The sequence below is a fragment of the Meleagris gallopavo genome, chromosome 2 (genome assembly GCF_905368555.1).
Source record: "Meleagris gallopavo chromosome 2, MGAL_WU_HG_1.1, whole genome shotgun sequence".
In the NCBI taxonomy this organism is placed as follows: domain Eukaryota; kingdom Metazoa; phylum Chordata; class Aves; order Galliformes; family Phasianidae; genus Meleagris; species Meleagris gallopavo.
Genome location: NC_139405.1, coordinates 81135249 through 81152887, shown reverse-complemented (window position 1 = coordinate 81152887; position 17639 = coordinate 81135249). Strand labels below are relative to the sequence as shown.

The following is a 17639-nucleotide window of genomic DNA, read 5'->3' as shown; positions in this document are numbered from 1 at the left end:
AAGACTTCTAAATGTCTGGCAATCCCAGTAGAAATTCTGTTAGAAAGTTGGACAACTCAGAGTTGCTCATTCATTTCTTTTGGTGTATAAATTAAGAAAAATACAGGATATTGTATTACTGACAAAGAAAACCTAGACAGAAGTGTCTATATGAGAAAATGATGTGCCTCTTCACATTGTTGGTACAAAGAAGAAATCTGCCTTGCTTTCCATTGAGCTGCTTCTTCTCCACTTACCCTATGGTTTACAGCTCCTGAGCACATTCGGACCATAAGCATAATGAGGAGGCTAATGCTAAGCCTAGAGGAAGCAGTTGTCTTTATGCTCCTACATTCATGATTTGTGAAGCACAGAAGTTTTCTGGTTAGATAAGATAGGGTGAATGCCCAAAATGGCTCCCCAGCTTTTGTTTTTGAAGTTACTTGGAATTAGTACTATCAGTGTGAAACAGTATTGAAATGTTATTATGCATAGGCTTTTGTGACTTTGGGGTAAAAAAAATTATTTGTAGAGTTTTCTCTGATCTCAGGACAGAACTTGTCAGGCTTGCATGTTATCTTAAAATGTAAATAGATTCTCTGTTTACAGAGCGGATTAAAATACCTGCACATCTCTTCCAGGGAGAAATCTCAGGGCTGCTGTTTTGATTAGTTTTGCTTTCACATGGCTCTTGATAGCTTTATTTATAGCTCTCCCATTTGATTAGATTTGATGGTGCAAAGTGTTCTCTCTCGGAGCATGGCCAAACTGAAACACTGAATTAAGTATAGATGTGACCTAGGATTTATAGATAAAAGTAAATCAGTTTTGCCCATCACTCTCCCTTTGAAAATTATCCCACTCTGTTTTTTTCTTCCTGCCTGAGCGGCTCTTCTGGAGTTCATGGTCAGGGCAGGGTAGGAGGATTTCTTTGACTGGATTCATCTGCTTAATACAGTAAGGACTGCAAAGTGACTAAAATGTTAATACAATAAATGTTCAAGGGACATTAAAAAACAAACTCATCAGTAAATACACAATATGGTTCACTGCCTTATTAAAATGTTAATGTTAATTAAAATGAATGACTAAGCAGTAAAGATTTTGAAAGATTCAGTTGTCTTTAGTTTAGAGGCATGCCCTCTTAAGAACCAAGTTCTTCTACGTGCATAGAGGAACTCAGCAGCGCTTCGAAGTGGTTTCTTAAGACAGGTGACATGCAAGACCCAGCTGGTCTACAAACAAAACTCTTTCCTTCTTCTCAGTAATGGCCTTTGTGAGCCACAACCATATCCAGACTTGGTGCAGCAGAATTGAGTTGCAATTATATTGCATGTATTTCTCCTTCAATGTGAAAAAATTTATGGCTTTGGCAATAGCTTTTTATCACAGCAAGAGGAGAGCTATTGTGTTTATGTTGGAACAGTCAACCTTGACATATTTGTGCAGTTAGAACTAGGTCTGTACTTAGCTCTTAACAGATAAACCACTGCCATTGACTAGGGAATTCAGGAAAAAAAATGTTGGAAAAAGTGACATGGAAGTTTGAGTGGCAAACTACAGTTTTGGTTTAACTGTACTATGTAGTTGTAAACAGTTTTGGTTTGTTTTTTTTTTTCATGTGGTGCTCATGTGCTCCATATCTGAGTGCAGACCTTTACAGGAGTTTGTTGAAATCCCCAAATTCCTCCTTTAGCCATGGTTCAGGTTCTCCCAGTGTGCCACACAGTTGTTTCTTTTCCAAAGTTGGACCATGACCAAAATGGTAGACCTAATAAATTACCTTACATTTATTTCGTAGCATGTGTTTTTAAACATCTGACCACTTTCCCCAAATAATCAGAAGACTGACTTTTTCTAATACCCACCTTCAGATTGCAATAGGGTACTGCAATACCACCTTGGGCAGGAGATGGTGGGAGAGAGGAGGGGGTACTCTGAAGAAGGCTAAAAGTTTCTAGGCAGTCCTTGTCATTATGACCCAGAAACAAATCTGCAAATGCTGGTGACTGAATATTTGATGTCATGCATTGTTTCACGGAGCTGGTATCTGTTGTGGGTGGCAGCTACTTTAATTGCTTTCCTTGCCATAGTTTAAACCAAACCAACCAAACAAGCAAAGTCAGAATAAGTGCATGTTAATTAGCATGTAATAAGTGCATGTTAATTAGCATGTATTGAATATCCCTTCAGTAGTACTAGCAAGCCAGTCACACTGATATAAGATGGCTTTATCTCTCTTCCTTTTCTTTGTTCCAACAAGCTGAATGCTGGCTAGCAGTGTTTTTACAAGGACACGATGCTGAAGATATTAAATAATGCATAGGGTGGAGTTGCTAATTATTTAGCTACTGTTTATTTTCTCTACTTCTCATAATGAAAGGTCACGTAGGAAATTTTCCCAAATACAGATGACCTGCTGAAAGCTCACTGATGCCTCTGCACTCTCATCTAATTATTTTAAGTACGAAATCCCAGTGTTGCTCATCTCTGTTAAGCTACTTTATCAATGACACTGAAAATTATCAGGACTTTATTCAGCAGCATTAAAACCATTTTCCAAAGTTCTTTCATTTATCAAGTTTCATAAGATAGTAAAACTTCTTTCTAAAACTGTGTGTTTTACCTTTGTACTAGATTTCAGAACAATTATTCAACTAGTATGTGACCACCATAGGGATTCTGTTTTTATGTGTTTTATTGTCTCTGGGGGTAAAATCTGAGGCTGTATCTAGAAAAACTTGAGTACAGATCTTCCAGACAAATCTAATTTCATCTGCTATTTATCTTGTCAAGGAATCTCATGTGTTCATGTCTCTCTAGTCATGCTTTTTCAGTACACCTGTGTACTGTGCAGTATAACCTGTACTTCAGGAGTTGGAGCTGGGTTGTGGCCTAGAGTGCAGGAACCCTGCTAATGACAAGAAGTTAGGCACCATCCTTTGAGGAAGCAGACCAAGATATGTAAGCACAGAGTGGGATTAATTTGGGCAAGTGTAGGTGTGTACAAAGTAGCTGCCACTTCACTTCAGGCTTTATTTCTAGACAGAGGAGAGAAATGTGCACTTTTGTACATTCTGTCCAGTAGCCTAAAATGACTCTTTTTCTCTACAGGCTCTAAGGGAGTCTGTAGTGATCTATAGACATACCCAATTCAGCAAGATGGGTCTTACTTATCTTGATTGCATCCCCCTTTCTTTCTGCTCCTCCCTTGCTTCCTTTCATTCAGAGCTCTAAATAGCAGTGTCATCTGCTGCCATGAGCTTTGACTCTCCTTTGAAGACTCTAAGGTTTCTTCTTGCCCTGCTTGCACAGAGCAGAGTTGCCTAGGTAGAAGAGTTCTTAAGCAATTATCTAGATGCTGAGCTCTGTAATATTAGATACTTCTGTCTTCTTGAGGCTTGGCCTGCAATAAGCGAACAACGCAGCAGTGTCAGGCTCAAACTTCATCTTCCTGCATGACAACGGAGTTCAATTTGCACATTTGAGAGTCTATTTGGCACTGCTAATGAAATGACCACTTTTTTAAATTGGGTGAGTTTTTTCATTGGTATGACTGTCTTAAGTTTTCTCACTAACTTTGTGAGAGATGGAATAACGATCTTATTGAGATGGAGTAAATTCTCTGCCTTGAAAGACGCTTCCTTCATCTGCTCTGCTGATTGTTCACAGTCTGTAAGAACTGCAGGATTTGATGGTAGATGTAACAGCAGTTTTCTAAGTCACTGTGTGTGTGCTAATTAGGAGTTACATGTCTCTCTGTGTCTATTATATATCTTTTCATCTACTTTTTGCATGATATATTTATAGAAAGGAGAGTTTCAGCCTCAGAAGAAAAGTACCACCATAGGAAGCCATAGGAAGGCTTTAAGAAGCTAGAGGAGGAAGATTTTTATCTCATGCACCTCTTAAATGTCTTTTCTCATAAGCAAATGTCATCATCAAAATTAGTGCTATGTAATTAATATGAATAATTCCAGTCAAACTGAAGATTGAATACCTCCGTAGATGGAAGCAATATAGTGAATTGTAAATTTATTGTAACTCTTAATAAGAATTAATGTCAGTACTACTGTCATGATTCAAGCCTTTTCATGTATTGCTGTCAGTCAAGCAGAATATGCAATAGCACTGTCCTTTGATGCCTTGTTTATGATGAAAAGGTAAATATGTTCACTATTCTTAAAGGCTGGGTAATAGTTTTCTGTTTAGTCTTTGAATGTCAAGGGGAGAGCATTGCAAACTGCACTGTATTATTCATTATTCATCTAGTTCTGCTATTGTTTGGTGCTGGGATAAAGAAGCTATCTTAGCTCTGCTGGAGGAAGAAACTTTCTACATGTTATTGCTTTTATTCATACCATACTTCTTTACTATCGTTTTAATATTGTGTTTTACATATCATTTCACATAATCTGTTCTGAAAGAAAAAAAAGTATTTTGGTGACTTGGATTTTAGTTGAAATTGAGAAAGAGAAACAATGAAGCAAATCAAACATCCAGTTGGATCAGTGGTTGAACCCAAAAGGAAGGCTGATGAGGCTATGGTGACATGTAAGATATTGGCTATCTTCTACCCTATCGCTACAACATTGGCAATAGTTACCACAGAAGCAGTGTACAGTGGATAAGTAGGATCATTAATGTTTTTTAGAATAACTGAGCACAAAATGAGGCAGCAAAATTGAGAAGTGAACCTTGATGCCCTGCATCAGAGCATATCTTTTTCACTCATAGACCATTCTTTTTCCAATAGGCATGCTACTCATTGTGTTACATGTGCAGGTGGCTGCTCTTTATGTATCAGAAGTTATCTTGGATGGTGTTATATGCTAATTTTTAAGAAATCAATTGCTCTTGTGAGCTTGATTCTGAAAAATGCTATTGATTTCAGGGTTTAAACATTTGGGAACTTGATAAGTGTTTTGTAGTATAAGTGGGTGGACCTTTCTGTTTATTTTTTCTGATTGATATCCAACATTTTCTATCCTGTTCAGACATTCAGTAGCAGGCAGTACACCAACCATTTTGCAATCCGAACTGAAGCAAGAACTGCCATGGATACTCTGTAAACATGTACTGTTGAATTTAGTTTTGTGGTGCAATTTATTTTATGTGCTCTTCATTTGTATTCTGAGTTTTATAGTTCCTCAGATCTCTTAATATCTGTGATGGTTCTTTGCTCTTTGTGGTCTTGGCAGCCATAGACCTCAAAGGATTTTATGAAGGAATGGTAACTGCCGTTGTGTCATTCTACTGAGGAGCAACTCAAGGGCTGGAAGTGACCCTCTGGAGGTCTGTGGGGGAATCAAGCCTTCCTCAAATCTTCTGGCTGTAATTACCGAATTAAAAATATTTGTAACTGTTTAAAGTACATACAACTACATTGTAGGAGATGTAGTAATCTCACTGGCATTATTCGGCATGCCTGGAAATCAGAGAAGCCAGAGTGCCTGCAGATTCTTCACATTTGTGTGTGACTACGTGTGCATGCAATTAATCTATAGAAATGGGGTGTTGGTTTAAGGAAAGTTGCCATGGGACCCTAACTGTCCATACGTTAGAGCTTAGCTGTATATTACATATATATTAAATATGCTTAATAATGTTTACAATTTGAACTGGGACAGTATTAGCCTTCTTGAAATGGGAATCCATGACTGAAAGCAATATAATGTTTAGCCCCTTCAATATATTACAGTAGGTCTCACCTCTGTACTGCTGGGATATAACGTGGGTTGTGTGTATGTCCATCTTTGGCCTCATTTAGCATTTTCATTTCTTGCATCTTCATGGTGAAAATGTTTCTATTTCAAATTTTTAATGAAATACTCTGCTAGGAAATACCTGTTTTGTAGGTTAATAATATGGATTATTCTGCAGTGCAGAAATAGCTAAATCAGCAATTAGTGCTACCTGATTACTTGACATTTTTTAGTGATATCACTATACAAGTATATATTGGCTACAGTCAGAGTCAGGACACCTCTTTAGTGTTATCCATAAAATATTTTGATATGATAAAGCTGGTTGAACTACAAAGAAAAGTGTAAGCTGTGTGAACAGCTCATTAATTAAATTAAAATAATTACAAACAGATTCATCAATCTCTGAGAAGACTTGAAAATTTACATATCTTCTTTCCTTCAGCTCATGCTTTTACTTCCAAACATTGCATAATGTCTCTTGCTGTCTTATTTGATAATATGGTGCCAAACTCTTTATTTTTTTTTATATTCAGATCAGCAGTATTTCTAGCAACATAACGTTTATCACAGTCATGAGTTATTTTTACAAAATGCCTGAATGTGCTTTGGTCACTTGCCTTCCTGAATAAGAGGATGGCTTGATATGAGGTTGCTGAGGTGTATGCCAGTGTCCATCTTTCCCTTTGCAAACTCTGAAGAAAAACAGACCAAAATTTCACCCTTATTGTGGGATTGTGCTTTATTTATTATTCTGCTGTTGGGGTGAATAGAAGAGAGCACAATATAAACTCATTATACGTATTAGTAGAAGAACTGATTACAGATTGTGTTTAAAACATAATGTTACTTTATATGAATTATATCCTAGTAAATAAGTAATTGTAATTATTTTCAAGTTACAGGCATATTATACTGGAACAGAATTTTATGGAAAAGTTGACTTTGGTCTCTAAATGCATTGCCTTCATCACTTTTGAAGTGGTCACATTACAAACATGTTGGTAGTTTTATTTAAATATGATTCATAAAGTGTCCAAATGAGGGTGAGATCCAGTCCTACGCATGTTTCACAAGAAATAGTCCCATGGAGATCTACACAAGATGAATGTGGACCTTGGTGAGAGTTGCTTTTGTGAATAAAGACATAAGAAAAATCTTTCTTCCAGATGTAGAAGAAAAGAGTCAATAGGAACATGCACTTTGGATTTCTTTTGAATTTCTCATGCTTTCACGTTTATGTTGATATAGTCAATGGACCTATGTAGACCAAAGTTCTTCTGAATATGACAGAAGTATTTATGGAAAAGTTAAAGCCTTTGAAACACTTTTGTTCTTCATTGTACATCTTTATTTTCCCAACTTCATATTCACTCATGAGAGAAAAAGAAGATCACTGGATAATGGTGTCTCATCTAGGGTTAGAAGAACTTATTTTGCTTAAAAATTTATGTGGAAGAAAAAAGGAATAATTTTGAGAATTTTTCTGCCCATACACTGGAAGTTCTTGACTTGAGAAGAATAGATGCCTCTAGAATGTATTCTTTTTCTGAAAATATTAAATACATATTTTTAAAGCTGGAGAAAAAAATAGGAGCTGTATGTATTCTGCTGAAAACTTATGCAATCAGACACAATGTATGAAAGAATAATAAATTCAAATAATTTTTAGCAGCTATAGTATCAAAATTGGATGTTTCCTTCAGATTATATCATAGTCATAGGGACAGGTTGTATTTTGATCTTATATTTTGCCCAATGTGATTTTCATTCGTATTATTATATAGAGCAATATTTTTGTCTATGCACTTACTGTGTTTAAACCTTATTTTGCTGATGTGTTACCTGCACAGAATTTACGTGTCCTGTTTTTGCATACAGTTTAACTAACCGGCCATTGCTGTTTGTATAACAATTCTATATAGCCTTACACGCAGTAACAACTAACCTCTCACAGTGTGAACACACTCAAAAAGAAGCACTCTCATTAATGATGAGATTAATCCTGAGCAGCAAATAGAGCTTTATGTGTCAGTCCAAGAAAAAATACTATCTGAATTCATTTGTATAATATACAGATAATAAGAGATTAGTGCATCTGTTCCAAAGAGCCTGACCTTCAAACCATTAGCTCTGCAAGATTCAAGCACTATGGTGTAATCCTGCTATGAAAGGCAAGTTTGTTTTACTTTTTTTATTTTATGATCTTCATCCATGAGCTAATATATATACTGAAATCTATGGAAGGATGTAGTACGACTTGGCTTGAGTTATTCTGTGCTAAGATACAGACAAAATTTACTCTAAAAGGCAAGTTTCTGTTTAACCAATACTAAACCTCTGTTTAACCAATGGTAAGCCTAGAACCATGAAAATAAAGTTTGTTTATTTTAATTTCACTTTGTGGCATGTACTCTGGTGATCATCTTTCTATATGCAATCTGCAAATAAATTCAGTCTTGGAATCTGGGGTTCAAACTGACTATTTTAGACTTTCTTATTTGTTTTTAGGATGTGGATTTTAATGTTTCCCTTCATACAGAGTTGTTTAATTTTCTGCTACCATTTTCCTTTTATTTGGTGCTGATGTTCATATGCAATTTTTGTTTTTCACTTTATTATTTTAAGACGATTTTCATCACTGTATTTGGAATAAGCTTGTCAGTGCTCTTTATATCAGAACAGTAAGAAAATTTAAATCGTAGTCTCTGCTTTTGCGTTATACAGAGAGATACAAATTGCTGTTAAATGATTTGAAGGTATTGACTTCATACTGTACTGTAATGCCAATTCTTAATAGCATATGTGAAGCAATATTTGCAGGTATGGTGTTATTTCAGGAAATGTGTACTTGATCATTGAACTTGATAAAATGCCTTCACAATTGCATTAAAAAAAAAAAAATCTAGTGCAAGTAGTTCTTTTGTTTAGTTGGTGTAAAGGTCTGCAAGAGTTTTCATTTCAGAAATCAGTAGAGGTTTTGGGAGATTGTTCCCTTTTTTTCTATAAAAGCATGCAGTATTAGCACTATTTCATTTACTTTTTCCTGCTCACCCCGTCTTGTGTTTGCAGGAGCTTTAAAATGCAGTAAATACTTGTAGTCTGCTTGTATTAATTGACTTTAACTCAGATAGTCACAGATGTTCATTTATAATATCTAATAATTCTCTTTCATGATTATATTTCTTAGCTTTGTAACATGTTTGTAACAGATGAATTACACAAATCAACTATCTTTGTAGTGTAAATTTAGCAAAACTTAGCAGAAAACATTACAACCTTTCTGCTTGTGTTAGTACACTGACTTCCGTTAGTACCTTTCCATTGACTGTTGTCTCTTCTCCCTTGCCTTTGATAAAGGAAACTGCTTCCTCACTAAGTTTTCAACCCAATAGGGAGAGCTGAGTGGACTGAGAAATGGGCAGCTACGTGGGGCTGTGAAAATAACCTGAACTCACTTTTAATGGCAAAAAAAAGAGGTGGTGTAAAAAATCCTGCAATCTCACATTTCTCCCTCCCTTGCACAGGAGTAAAAGCAATACTGACATTGTGGCAACTTTATTATGCTGGTGTCTGTACGTAGTGCGGTTGAACCGTTCCATTTTGTCAATAGTTTTCTTCTGTGCCTTTTTGATGGAAGACACAGAACAGCCATACTGGCTGCAAACCTTACTATTTCTTAGCAGGGTTATTCTGGAGCATTCATTTGGGAACTTTGGCTGAACGATCTGTCTCTAAACTGAGTCTCTGTGTACAGTTGTCCACTTCCAATAATATAAACACAAGGGGAACAATTATATCTTGTAGTTATGCAGTGTTTATCTAGCACAGATCCACTGCCCAGCTCTGTAGGTGTTTTTACATACTGGCTGTTGTAAGTAATATAAAATAGTTTTGTGGCTGTTACCTGGGTCAGCCTCAAATATGAAGAGTAGGTCTTTACATCACCACAGCATAGCTTGCTTGGGACTTTCCATTGGCACAATTCAAACAGCACTCAAAGGCAATACAAAATAAATTGAAAAACAGTCTAAACCTTAATATAGGTGCCTTGGCTGAAGAAGAGCATTGCTCTGCTTTTTGCTGAAACTTTAGAATGGTCATGGATGATGATAGAAGTGATTTGCAAACAGTGCTGATCTGGAACAGCAGGTCAAACAGCTAATAAGAAATACAAGAGATGATTTTTCCTGGGACTGGGAGGAAAGGCTGTGACCAAAATGGGTCCCACAAATGGTTTCTGGGAACATACAGCATGAAAGCCTTCTCTCCATTTTTATTTAAACCTCAGTTTCTTCCAGGCTTACTGGCTTCAAGCAAAAGCCTTCATGAGAGAAAGCATCCTGCATACTTGACACTAGTCGAGCACTTTGTATAAATCTGCTGGACATTAACACTGCAAATGACAGCCTGGGCATGGGGTCCCTGCCATGCACATGCAGAAGGCATGACTCAGAAAGGTGACACGCACATTGGCGTTAGCAGCAATAGTACTGCATTCCTGCAGTACCATTGTATGGACATTGCATTGTTCTGACCTCTGAAAAGTGACTTTTTACAGAACAAGAACGTACAGATTGTTTCAAGTGTTGCACCATGTAGGAAATCTGTACTTACGCAATGAAAATAACCTGGAAGTTTCTGCTGGGGTGTTGCATGAGATGTACTGCATCCTGTCGGAGGATTTTGCAGCTGTTAGGAACAGTACCTGCACCCATAAGTAATGATAAATGTTCATTAGCTGAAAGATGCTATATATTCATGTCACTTTTCTCATTACTCATTTTACAGCACTTTAAATCATCAGAATTTAACTGTAAAAAGTTCTTCAAATTGCACGAGGGCAGATTTAGATGAGATTTCAGGAACAATTTATTCAGGAAAGTGGTCAAACATTGAAACAGGTTGCCCAGGGAAGTGGGTAGTTCCATCCCTGGATTTGTTTAAGAGATGTGTGAACGTGGCACTTAGGGACATGCTTTAGCAGCAGACTTGTAGAGTGAGGTGGCTGGTTGGACCTGTAAAATCACAGGTCTTTTCCAACTTAAATGATTCTAGGATTCTATGGCAACTTCACATAATCATCCACTAGAGAGAAATTTACTGCATGCATGTTTTTTGGTTTTTTGTTTTTTTTTCATTTTTTGCCCGTTATAATAATTCTTGAAATAGCTTTTTTATATTTTGTTTTGGTTTTGTTTGTCTGTTTTTTTTGTTTTTTGAGAGTCATTTCCTTTTCCTCTTTCCCTTATCTTTGATCATCCTAATATTGTGATTATGTACAGTAGGTTGGATATCTTCCTCTTTCTTTTTAAAAGGGAGTGAGCAGATCAGTCTCTGTAATGCTTGACTACCAAGTTTTCAAAAGTGTTTAAATGAATTGATTCTTAACCACTTGCAAGAAAAAAATATATTACATTTTTGGAATTGAATATCAGATAAACTGAACAATTTGGCGTGGAAATAATTACATGGTAATGTCTGTTTCCTCAGAATGATGTGTAAAGATAAAAGGAATAATTCAATAATGAAGTTCTATTCTTATAATACAGGTAGGCACTTAGGAAGCAGCGAATAACTCTGGAGTGCCCCTCTCAGTAACATCACTAAGGCTTTTCTGCAGTGTAACTGTACATTAGTACTGATGGTGCTTTCTTAGTTTCACAGTCTTTTGGTTGGTTTTGTACTGAAATTCATGTAGAATGAGTCAAAACCTCCATCACAAAGAAATGCATTTCTGGGTTTATCTGACTTTCCTCATCCAGTTCTGTACAACAACAAGAAAAAAATGCATCAAACAAGGTTGCCAAGAATATTTTGTACTCCTCTCTACTTGCACATCACTAGAAAATACACAGCTGAGTGAATTTTTGAACCTTTGGGCAATATATTATGAAATGCTTGCTGGCAGGTAGTTCAGTACTTTTTTTGCTGCAAGGCCCTGTAATGTAATCACAGTTGTAAAAGGAACTTGTGAGTGAAGCAACTTGATCATTCCTCGCAGTGCTGCGGTGCCAAGGGGCTGGAAGAGAGGGAGAGGCAACTCCAGAGATTGTTCTACGCAGGAACAGCACAAGATATTTAAACAAAGGTGAAGCTACTCTAGATACGGGGTGCTTGCTAAGGATTATATTGCAGCCAATGCTTAATTTTGCTTAAACCAGAGGTAAGCCTGTATTTTCTGTGTGTTACTGTGATGAACCTATACAGTACTTTCATTTAGCAGCGTGTGTTAAGCTGTGGTTATAGCTGTGCAATGAAATAAGCCTATGTCAGTTTGCTATTCCATTGATTTGGTAGGCTGGAAATGTTCTCTAAAGGCAGGTTAGTAATGTTTTTGAAAGGAAATGTAATACTGACCTGGAAATGCTGGTAGTGGTGAAATAAAATTTGAAGGACTTGAAAGTTGCAGTCCAAACAACTCAAACTGCAGGAAAGATGCAGAATATGGACATTGGTTATGAGGGTGGTAATTGTCATGAGTAAAAGGAGAGGACTGTAATGTGTCCTGGTTAGCATTTTGTGCTGTTAAATTAGGGCTGACTTATTATTCAGAAACTAATCAGTTGCACAAAAAAAGCATGTAACATAATTTTTCCTGGAAGATGCTTTGGTACCAGTGGTTTTGGCAAACATTTCCACTTAAAGCTCATATGAAAACTATTAAAAGAAGTGGGCTCTGGGTTTTCATTACTTTTTAAAAATATTTCTCAAGAAACTGCTTGAAGATAGATAGTAATAGTAAGCTTTCTTATTAGTGGTGTCTTATAAATTGGCTATAGCTGATACTCTCTGGTAAGATACTGTCTTTTAACCATTATATTGTCATTTTGTGATTAGAATGATCAGTGCCAAAGTGTTTGTAATTATGATGACCCTTATTTTAAAAAGTCTCATTCACTAAAATTGAAACGACAGCACATAACTGAAAACTACTTCTGGACATTATACAGTTATTTAAATATGTTTGAATCCTTAAAGGAATATGATTTTATTTTAGTTTATCTGAAGTTTCTCTTCTACTTTCTTCTGAACTACAGTTTCATTCTCCTTTTCTGTATTAACTGGCAGCTGTGTCCCAAGACCTTTTCAGTGGACAGATGATTTCTCTCTGCCATATGCCAATTCTCTTCTAGGAGCTGGCTGGTCTTAAACAGGGGAGCACTGTAACACTGTGTTTTGCTGTAAAAATGTTAACGTTGAAGTGCAAACAGCTCTCTGAGCTTCTTTCTTCATTCCATGTCTTTCTTTTCCAGACTGACTACTCAAGGGTATATAAAAAACAAGTACTTGAAATTTTATAAACTGTTTATATAGTAAATAATTTGTTGAAAATGTGACTTGTTTATGTTACTAATTTAATTTATAAAGTTTTAAGAGTTGAAGAACTGGGCATATGTGTACTTATTATTGCATCCATTTACATGTTCTGATTTTATATAGCACTTTTCATACATGTGAACAAGGTAATTAAGGTGCTGTTACTTCTGTATGTTTATAAAGTGTTTAGTGCAATCCCAGCAGTAAAAGCTCATTATCATATATCATCACTGATTGCCTCATTTTGGCTTGTCAGACAGCAGTTCATTTCACCTCATTTGTGTATGGACAAAACTATTAATTTGGAAATCTTTGGACAAAAAATACCAGTCATTTAAGAAGTCATAACTGATCTTCTGAAGATGTTCCTTAAGATACATATGCCCTGGTTAGACTTGGTAGTTTGGTTATTTTTCCAACATGGGAAAATCATATTTCTAAAGATAATCGTACATAACCACATGCTTGGTTTCACGTTGTTTTTAGTAAATAAGCTTAACACCATCTTAAGGAGGCAACATTTTCAAAAGCAGTTGCATAAATTTTAAGGCCATTGTCAGATAATACATCATGGCCTGACTTTTCAAGTTTTTGTTTACTTTTACTTTGAACATGGATCTTAAGCAGTTCCTGACATTCATTCTGAAAATACTACATCAGTTTTGTAGTTGTCAGAAGGAACTACTGAGTAAGTGAAGTTATTTTCTTTTGAAATCTAAGTGCAAACTTTTAAGAGTCTGAGTTTGCAAGTTAGCTCTTCAATGAGTAATGTAGGAAAAAAACTGCTGCAGTGCTATATATTTTGCAAGTGACTTAGTGTTCAAAACCCAAACATTAAGATATTTATTAACAGCATTTCAGTCAAACCTTTTGTTAGGCTTGGTGCATTTTATTTTTTGGTCTCTAAACACATAAGGGAAAAAAAAAATCTTTATGTAACAGCCTTACTTACGTGATCTTTTTTGTATTACCTGAAAAAAGTTAATAGGAATGAAATTGGTTTTCCAACTGAATGTGTGAATTTATGAATATAGTTATGAGATACATTTTTTCCCTGACAAAAAGTTCTATCTTAACAATTTAACTCAGCTGAAAAGGTAAATATTCTTTCTAGAAAGTTTTATTATTTATTACAGTATACATTTTGTTTGTAGATTTCTCTTAATAAATATAAATGGGGAAAAGGATTTAGTGTTTTAGGTATGGATTTCAAACCTTGGGGTCAAATACCACATAATACAAACTGTATTCTTCTTTCTTTATGCGGTGGTTGGAAGTAACAGTTCCAGACTATTCCTGGAATATTTGAGATGTCTTCTCATAAAGAGCATTTTTATTCAGGAAAATATGGCAAAACACACAAAATGGAAAATACGGTGGAGTGTTTTAGGATAAAAGTCTAGGGAACATTTGTGTATCTTTTTAACTATTTGTCCTCTATGCATTGCCACTCTGCACTTTCAGTCTTTGAGAGCAGTCTTGTGTTGTGTCCATGTGAGAGATGTACACATGTAAAAGAATAAATGGACTTAAAATTATTTGTTCTTTTATTTCTGTAACTGTTTTAGGACTATCAGAGGGGCAGTTTTTCAATTCATGTGCAAACAGAATTTGTTGCTGTTAAAATGTGTTACATGCGGAGTGAGTGGGATGCAGCACAACTTGTAACTCTGCAGGTCTTCCAGCAGTCAAAATTGGGGCTGCAAAGTAACATGTTAGAAAGGACCAGAAGAAAATGTGCCCTTTGACTTTCGTTTTCTCATAGTTCCTTCAGTTGAGGGTGACCCATGATATTTCAGCATAGTCTTCCTGGTGTGACATGGTCACACAGGCAACATGCAGGCCAACAATATGGCCACAGCCCAGCCAGGCTGCAGTCAGAGCTGGCTTGAAACTGTAGTTCTTTTAGGCTTTCTTCCTCATGCGAATGAGCATGCTTGAAACCTTGAATTGCCCTTGAGTCATGCAATGATATTATCAGCACCTGGCTTGTTATCACTTCCTTTAGTGGATTGAGCAATGGTGCATGCTTTGCTTTCTTTAGGGTTCTTTTGAATGGGTCATCAGTTTTACATACTACATACCTGTGTGTGTATTTGCTTCTTTTTTTTTTTTGTGATATCTAACTAGTTGTTCTCAGGTGAGATTCTGGGCAATTCTAAAGGTATCTCTTTCACCATCAGCAGTACAAATATCCATGTCATTTTTTTGTCCTACACAGATCTCTAAAAGCATCCTATTGACTAAGTCACCAAGTTTGTGTCCTTGCATATTCCCAAATGTCCCATGGCATCAAATATACACTTTTACATTGCACCATCAAAACTTAACTCCAGCTGACTGTGGCACATCTCCTTTAGATATTCTCAGACTTCTTATATTGAAAAAAGGGCAAAAGTGGCAGTTTTGTTTAAGGGCACATACATAGACCATAGAGAGCCAGGCCAATGGTGACACAGTGAGCAGTCATGACTCTACAGGGATACAAGTGATTTGGGGCTGTTTGTCTTTGCATTGTTCTCTCTGATTTGAATGCCTGTAGAAATGTAAATCTAGCCTTGAGGTATCTCTAGTAGGCCATCCTGTTTCAATAGGTACTATCACTAACACTTTCTTGCTAATATAATTCTGTTGTCAGTAGCATTTTTTTCCCCTGGATGCTATGTTTGGAGGTGATTAAAAAGTACAGAAATTGGAATGCATCAATTGCATTAACATTTTTCTTGTTAGAGTAAAAAATCACTATAAGCTCTAAAAGATGTAGAATGAACCAGCAAATGCCACATGCTCGTTGGTGTGTTGTAGCAGGGCTGCTACAAGAGGACTGATAATGAATGGCAAAAAAGTGTGCAAGCCAAGTATGTCTTACAGCTGCAGATGACTGTTTTATGATCCTTTTGCATTTGTTATCAAACCTGCAAAAATGTTTATCACAATTGCTCTGTAATCGTTTTTCTCCAGCTTATACCTGTTAAACTATGTGTTTGGGTGAATGGAATTTATGCACATTAATCTGCATTTCTGCTTGAAGAAAGCCTTACACAATAGACAGAGCGGATAGAATTATACAGCACATTTTGGAATTCATTTTTCCCCTAGATGGTATTCAACATAGAGACAGTTTATCTTCAGTCTGCACAATGAGTATAATGCAATTTATACAGTGCAGGCAAATAACTGTCACATATTATAAGATTTAACTGTACATATCAAACTAATACAAATCAGCATCAGGACCAAGTGCTCTCCAATAAATATTCAGACAAGAGTAGAAAATCTTCTCAGTGTATCACGGCGTAGATATTGAACTTAAATTTTTAATGAATTTTTAATGAATAATTTTCTACTCTTCATGTAAAGACAGGGTTCCAAAGCTATATGCAGAACTGCTAGCCTGAATACAATACAAAAATGATAGTTGAGAAAAGTACACATTGCAAGGAGCCAGAGTAAAACTGGTAGTTGATCAGATCCCACATCCCATTGTGCAGTCAATCCAGGACTGGAAGCTGCACCCCAGAGAGACTCCGCATTACCTGACCCCCTCCAGAAATAGTAGAAGGTCCCAGCTCAGCTCTGCTTTAACCACTTCATGCCGTGCAGAGCAAGGCTTTCCTGAGAAGGTTACCAGAGTGTGCTGCTGAGATAAATTGTTCTCATTTCTTTTTGTGCTGCAGTAGGCATAAAAAAAGAAAAAAACAAAACCACCGACGATGTGCATAACTGACCTGCGTAAAACTTTAAAAACCCATAAAATGTGTGTTTCAGTTCTTAGTCCTGGGCAAAAGCAATTCTCTTTATGCCATAAAGTTGCCATTCTGTCTTGGGTTACTTTTATGTTATATTTTATTGTACTGCAGAATATTAAGATTGAGATTGTAAAATAAAATCTGAACAATGACGCTTATTTTCCAAAGTAACATTGCAAATATTGGTTACAGTTACAGGAGGAGGCAAAGATTTTTTTTTTTTATCTTCAACCAAAAAAACAAATGTTGATGGAGAAAAAAAGAAGTGAAATCCAGAACGGTAAGGCAGAGAGCAGCAACTTTAAAGCACTCAGAAGCAGACAATCTGATATATACTGCACAGTGAGATGAAACTGTGGGCTTGTGCAAGGATTTGTCCTGCACAGTCAGTGCATTTGACATCTGTGGTGCTAATAAGCATGTTCAAGCAGCAACATGAATTTTATCCATGGTAATATTAAATTACTCTCACATGACAAACCACCTGCAATTTCCAGTCTCTGTTGTGCTCTGAGCTTAAATCATGGGGGTTTTTTTGTTTGTTTTTTAATTTAGTCAGTGGAAATGTGTATAATGATTATTTCTATGAATCTGCTTTTTATTACACTTTCCAAGCTAACTGTCTCTCATTAATGGATTTCCACATCCACCACGTTGTTCAGGTGGGCTGAATCAGCATCTCTCTCCCTGCCTTGTGCCAAGGTCATGATAGTCTTGTTCCTTTAGTGTCTCATCACTCAAGTTTTGTGAGCCATAAATATTCACAGGCACTTCCATTCAGATGCTTGCTTTTCAGGCTCTACTGTATTTTATCTTTCTGGTCATGCTGTCTGATCTAGCTGGCTGCAGTAAACATTGCAGGGTTTAAACTATATAATCTGACCTG

At 36.3% G+C, this 17639-nt stretch overlaps 1 protein-coding gene across 6 annotated transcripts in view; it reads left to right on the top strand.

The window, feature by feature from the left end:
- Nucleotides 1-17639, top strand: part of RIMS1 (regulating synaptic membrane exocytosis 1) — a 291558-nt gene that overhangs the window by 262355 nt on the left and 11564 nt on the right. The window contains exon 30 of one of the 6 annotated variants that reach the window (XM_085217806.1): nucleotides 11689-11775. The exons of the other annotated variants lie outside the window; for them this stretch is intronic. Within the exon in view, the coding sequence (XP_085073932.1) occupies nucleotides 11689-11775 (87 nt within the window). The remainder of the gene's footprint in view (nucleotides 1-11688; nucleotides 11776-17639) is intronic. 6 annotated transcript variants of the gene reach the window in all.